This window comes from Entelurus aequoreus, linkage group LG04 (genome assembly GCF_033978785.1).
Source record: "Entelurus aequoreus isolate RoL-2023_Sb linkage group LG04, RoL_Eaeq_v1.1, whole genome shotgun sequence".
NCBI classification, from domain to species: domain Eukaryota; kingdom Metazoa; phylum Chordata; class Actinopteri; order Syngnathiformes; family Syngnathidae; genus Entelurus; species Entelurus aequoreus.
In genome coordinates, this window is record NC_084734.1 from 76,433,114 (window position 1) to 76,439,535 (window position 6,422).

General features: G+C 41.4%; 1 protein-coding gene across 1 annotated transcript; it reads right to left on the bottom strand.

Moving 5' to 3' along the window:
• Positions 1 to 2,292: 2,292 nt before the first annotated feature.
• Positions 2,293 to 3,152, bottom strand: LOC133649226 (uncharacterized). The gene is made up of 3 exons (XM_062046056.1): positions 3,129 to 3,152; positions 2,920 to 3,086; positions 2,293 to 2,746 (listed from the first exon to the last, which is right to left on the bottom strand). Exons 1-3 carry the CDS (start codon positions 3,150 to 3,152, stop codon positions 2,293 to 2,295), a joined length of 645 nt encoding a protein of 214 aa, XP_061902040.1.
• Between the last annotated feature and the right edge of the window lie 3,270 nt (positions 3,153 to 6,422).

The window sequence follows — 6,422 nt, forward strand, 5'->3', positions numbered from 1 at the left end:
TTAACAGATTGCCATTTATTGCTCGCAGCGCTCTGCTGAGGCGCTGTGGTGTCAGAGGGAGAGGTTTTAATCACAGAGGTATGTAATGACATAAATCTACATAACATGGATGAATAAAAAATATAAATGAACTTCTCCCGTCTGAACAAATGCCCTGCGTGTCCTCTGTGCGAGTGTGTCAATGAATTGCGCCAGCGTTGTGTCAATTTAAAGCAGGCATCTATTGACTCCAAAATAGGAGTCAGATTTTAAAGAATACATTAGTATGTTGCAACACATCAAATAATGTGACCTTGTGGACTTTCGAAGCCCAACAATACTCAATACCTGCTTGTGTTGTACACATCTACTGAATTGTATTCATTTTGGACCCTCTCTCAGTGCAAAATTAGGTTTGGTGACTTGATCAGACGTCCTCTCACCCCATTATTTCAAAATCACACTGGATTTTTGTTTAGATTTCAGTTCTTTAGTTAAAAACCCCAAATAGACCATTATTTGACTTACAACCAGTGTTCGGAATAACAGCGTTTTACTAGTAACAAGTAATCTAACTCCTTTTTTTGTACGTAACAACACTGTTACCAATACATTTGATATAACGTGGCACGCTACTTTTGACGTGGTCTTATGTCAACAAGACAGCGTCAGAAGCACAGCAAGTTCAATGCAGGAAATACATTTTTACTAATGCAAGCAATAACCAGCAACCCACTAAACTTGATATCACAAAGGAAGAGGCAACATCACACAGCAAACAACACACACTCATACACACACTACTACTAATATGTGGGAATAACAAATAACCAATCAATGATTGAAGTGACAAGCTTGCAATCCTACAATACCACGTATTGATACCCCGATAAGAAGACTAGAGCCGTCAAAGCACATTTAATCTCTTTATTAACCAGAGGCAATACAATTTTAAATTTTCTTGAGGGAACTCTCCTGAAGGAATCAATAAAGTACTATCTGTCTATCTAATCCAGTGAACAGTTTCATCAAAGCTGCCATCTCTCAACAGCTAACAAACACACCTGAGCTAATGCTGCTCTGTCTGTCTCTCCTGTTGATGTCACACGTCAACAGACTCCGCCTTTTAAAGGCACATACTTGCACACATTGCTTTAATGAAGGTTTTTTATTTATTTAATTATGACAATAATTACTTCCCTTAGTAATGTATTACCTTTATTAGGAGTAGTTCCATTAGTAATTCAATTACTTCTGTTATGTGTTATGGTTTGCAGGGGAAGATGACGGCAACTGACACCAGGGGATTATATACAAAGATGTATTATATATATAGTCAACATATATATATATATATATATATATATATATATATATATATATATATATATATATATATATATATATATATATATATATATATATATATATATATATATATATATATATATATAAAATAATAATATTTAACAATACTAATAAACTATAGAATGGTGTGTGAAAAAATCCAAGAGTGTATGTGTGGGACTATGTGTGTAGATTACCTGAAGTGTGGGTTACCAAATGTCAAGAGACGAGGAAGTCCAGGGTAGAGAGAAGTCTACAAGTCCGAGTCCAATGCGGGGGAAGTCAAGGATCGAGGGAGGCAGTCAGAGTCCAGAGGGAGATCCAGGGAAAAGTGAGACGCACAGCTCACTTTCAAGGTGACAGAGGGTACTGCGAGGACGACACAAGAAAACACGCACTGAAAACACGGAGGGGCAAAACACATAGAGAGCAGGATTGTATCAAGCAGGATGATTGCTTACTGAACGCCAACAGAAGACTATATTCCGGCGCCTGATGGCCGGTTCAGCAGGCTTTTGAAAGCAGCTTCCTCATTACCGACAGGTGCGCCGATCTCCGGTGAATGATTGCAGCTGGCAGCTGCTGCAGAGCGGAGACGCGTGCGGCGCGTCCCTGGGCGTGTCCCAAGGTGCGACAAGCCGAGCGCAAGGATGAGGGCGCATTGGAATGCGCCCTGGCCGTTACAGTATCCCCCTCCTTATATATATATATATATATATATATATATATATATAGCTCGGTTGGTAGAGTGGCCGTGCCATCAACCTGAGGGTTGCAGGTTCGATCCCCGCTTCCGCCATCCTAGTCACTGCCGTTGTGTCCTTGGGCAAGACACTTTACCCACCTGCTCCCAGTGCCACCCACACTGGTTTAAATGTAACTTAGATATTGGGTTTTCACTATGTAAAGCGCTTTGAGTCACTAGAGAAAAGCGCTATATAAATATAATTCACTTCACTTCACTCCTTATGGACAGATCCCAGATGTCCTAGAAGTGGAACCACAAAAAACCCAGGCACGTAAGTCAAGGGAGGGCGGAGGGGCGAACTGGTGGTGGGTCGCCGGCCCAAGTGTCCCCGAATCCACCGGGGATGAGTCTGGTGGCGGTGGCGAGTAGAATGCCGCTGAAGCCGGCGAGGCGGGCGACGAAGGAACGGCCACCATCTTGGTCGTCGGGAAGGCGGGCGCAAGTGGCGCCATGGTGCGTCTCGCCTGAAATGAGAAGGACAAGTCGGAGGTGAAGAGGATGACGTCATCGGCGGCGTGGAAGCGGCAGACGTCATCGGCGGCGTGGAAGCAGCAGACGTCATCGGAGCCGGAGACGAGAAGGGCAGCTGAGGAGCTGGCCGAGGGGCAGAGGTCGACGCTGCTGGCCGAGGGGCAGAGGTCGGCGCTGCTGGCCGAGGGACAGAGGTCGACGCTGCTGGGGGAAGTAATATTCAATGATTTATTATATATGTCGTAAATAATTACATAATAATTGTAAACAATACTAACTAACTATACTTAAACTCAGGAATGGAGTGTGTGACCAAAATCCAAGAGTGTGTGTGTGGTGTTAAACTATGTGTGTAATTAACTGTTGTGTGTTACCGTGATGTTGGATGAGGAAGCAGACAAATCCAAAGGGGGCTAGGCGAAAGGGGTCCGTGATCCAAGTGAGGTCCGTGGGGCAGGGAGAGAGGCGACAAGGTCCGTGTCCAGGGGGGGGTCGAGGGTTGAGGGAAGCAGTCGAGATCCAGGGCAACGGAAGGAAAACACTGCGGGCACAAGGGAGAAGACAGGGGGACAAATCAAGCCACGGAGAGGAAACACGAAGAGAGCATAAAGCTTGTCGCTTACGGTTCACCATCGAGAAACCAAGTTCCCGCAAGGATCCTAGGGTCCACTGGTCCTTATACCACTCGCCCTCATCATTCCCAAGTGTGCAGATTGCTGATCGTCTGCAGGCTTGTCGCTGCGTGGGCTGAGGAAAAACGGGTTCGAGTCCGCGCCGTGACAACTTCTGTGGGAAAGTCACGAGTAACTATAAATTAATTACTTTTTAAAAGTCATGTTTTGAACATTGCTTACAATTGACATCCCTCATCTCAGTCGGCATTTATTCATCCATTTTGCTGGGACCCGTGTTCCTGTATAAGCCCCGCCCTCAGCAATTATTGGGCGGTGTTACGTGTCAATCATCGTCCATGTTGGTCATTTGTATTCCGGCAAATGGGACAGCTGTTGTTGTACCTAAAAGAATACGACGTAATCCAAATATCGAGAAGCAAATTGGAAACCAAGTGATCATATCCGAATAATCCTACTTTCAGCGCACCTGTCAGTCACCGTGTGACGTCTTGCCAACTTGATGACATTAAGGAAATTAATATTACATCACATCATTTTAAGATTAGACATGATTTTTCATTGTTGCTGATGTCTAGGCCCTCGTTATGTTTAATGGTGTGAGTTATTGCCTGCCCAGAGCCTTGTAACTCACAGGACGCAGAGCATGGAACATTTATAGACCCTTCAGTCGCTAGGCAGGCCGAGGCCGACTTGTGCAGGAAGCAGGGCATAAAAAAATATGACAATAACTCTTGTTGTGCTGCAGCCCCGTAGTACCTGAGTTTAAACATGCTTACTTTGGGATGGCATGATTTCAATAATTTATCACCATTACCAAATTTGGTTTCTGTGAAAAGCCGCTTTTAAGAATGTTTTGAAATGTTCAATTTGCAAAAGTGGTCCACTAAGAGAGGGTTCACCAATTGTCCTCATGAAAATAGTTAGTCTCATTATAATATTTATACCACATCATGTTGTTTCTGCAGAGGGAAATACTTCAAACAATAGGGCAGGGATGGGGAAAACAAGATTATTGTTATCATTTTTTCTATTTAAAACCATTACTTTCTTAAGGGGTCATATTTTACAAAAAACAACTTTTTACCTGTTTTTGTGTATTTGGGATACCCATAACTAAAAATGTGAATCCAAATCATGGAGGTATGGTTGCAAAGTTAATTAAATAATTGTGCCTCTTTCCAAACAAGCCTTTTTGAATTTGAGACCATTGTGATGGATTTTGCCTTAGTTAAGTCAGCAACAATCTCCATATATGGTAGAGGTCTACCCAAAGATCTTTGCAGGAGTCCTCAACTTTTATTAAGTTGTAGTCCAAAGTTGTTGTCAATAATTTATTTATTTTCTTGATCCCTTTGTTGGGGGACAGACTGGCTCGTACATGCACATGCATCCCCCACTGTTGCCATTTCTGATCAAAAAAGTAGCGTATAGTTCTAACTTATATCTGTCCAGGAGACTTGATATGGAAGCGCTAATAACTACTACATGACTGACAGTGTGGGGACGCAGTCGAAGGGGGCGTGGACGGGAGGATGTAAATCAGACAAAACGGCGCATTGTGAAGAGACAAATCTATGCGGAATTTTGACCTAAGCACCCACATTACATGTTATGTAAACCATATTGAAGTGTTTTAAATGTAGAAAATAAATCATAATATGACTCCTTTAAAGAAGAACTGCACTTTTTTGGGAATTTTGCCTATCTTTCACATTCAATTTGAGAGACAAGACGATGGATGTTATTTTTTTTAATGCATGTAGTTACAGGCACATTTATAATATTTAATATTCACGTATTATGATCATTTGAAGCATATGCGGTGCATTAATTTCAAAAACACATCACGTTTGCTGGTTTTTCTTCATCGCTGATTATTACTCACTGCAGACTTAGTGAGAGCCAACAAATATAATAAAACATCAATTACTGTACAATGTCTGATGTCATTAGGATGCCGACTGCTGGGATGTTCATATATTCCCATTTTAGATAAAGAATGCCTCATAATCCTCGCGAAGAAACGGGGGTGGGAACCAAGCGTCTTTTTGTGTTGTTTTCACCAGTTCCGGGTCCTAAATGGCTGTCAAAGTGTACTAACTTGTCGGATTATATCCTTAGCTATCTACTTAACAGGTGAGATGCATGATTTACGATCTAGAATAAACTTCCAAGAAGCAGGGAAGCGAGGAAACAGCAGACCCCTCGATGATGTAAACATAGGGTCACGCGGTAGTGATCACGTCGATGCTATAAATAGTTTGTCCGCGTTAGCGCATATAATAACAATAGCACTAATACTTGATTAATATTCAAGTTGCAAAATGTAAATGGAGTATTGTTGGTTGTTAATCAGATGATTTATGAGCAGAATAGAGGACCTCCAATTGGTTCCGTTGTAAGCGGACTTTTGTTTACGTTTATTTACGAGTTAGAATGCATTAAAAAAAACAAAAAAACATCCGTTGTCATGTTTTTCATAATGATTGTGAACGATAGGTAAAATTCCTAATATAGTGCAGTTCCCCTTTAAAGCAGTCAGGAAGAATTATATGTGTGTATGTTGAGCACAAAAGTAGGTGATTGTTAGGTGTAAAGCCCCATTGTCCCGTATAAACAATGGTATTTTTTTTACAAACAAATAAAGAATTAGAGTTAGAGGTTTTGTTCCTGTCAACCACACACAGAGACCCATACGAAAATGTGTTTTAAAGGTCAGCAAACAACCACTGTATTGTCTAATGCAACATACAGTAGGTGTTGTCGAGCCAAAAGAAGGCAGGTCTCATTTGGAAACAATCTGCTTCAGCACTCCTCTCAATTTAAATTTAATCAGATCTAATTACGCTCACTGGCATCCTTCCCAGCAGGTAATGCATTTGAATTAAATATTCAATGATGTAAGACTGAGTATAGAATATTGAAGAAAAATATACTAAGTGTTCCGTTACCACAAGTGAAATAAGCAGCTTGGTTTGTTCTTACTGTAAATCAAACAAGAGGCAGAGGCAGAGAACATTAATTAGCTGTCAACAAAATATGCCAAAATGTACCAAAAGGAACTTTGACCACTACATGCACAAGAAAGTATCCTTCGCTATTATTACACATTTATACATATTTGACCCTTAATTTAGGTATTTAGAATGCCAAGTCTGAGGACTGTTACCACTAGTAAGCACTGACAAGGAACATGTGTTTAATCACCTGACATTGGACCTCAGCTACACCACTCATCTTAC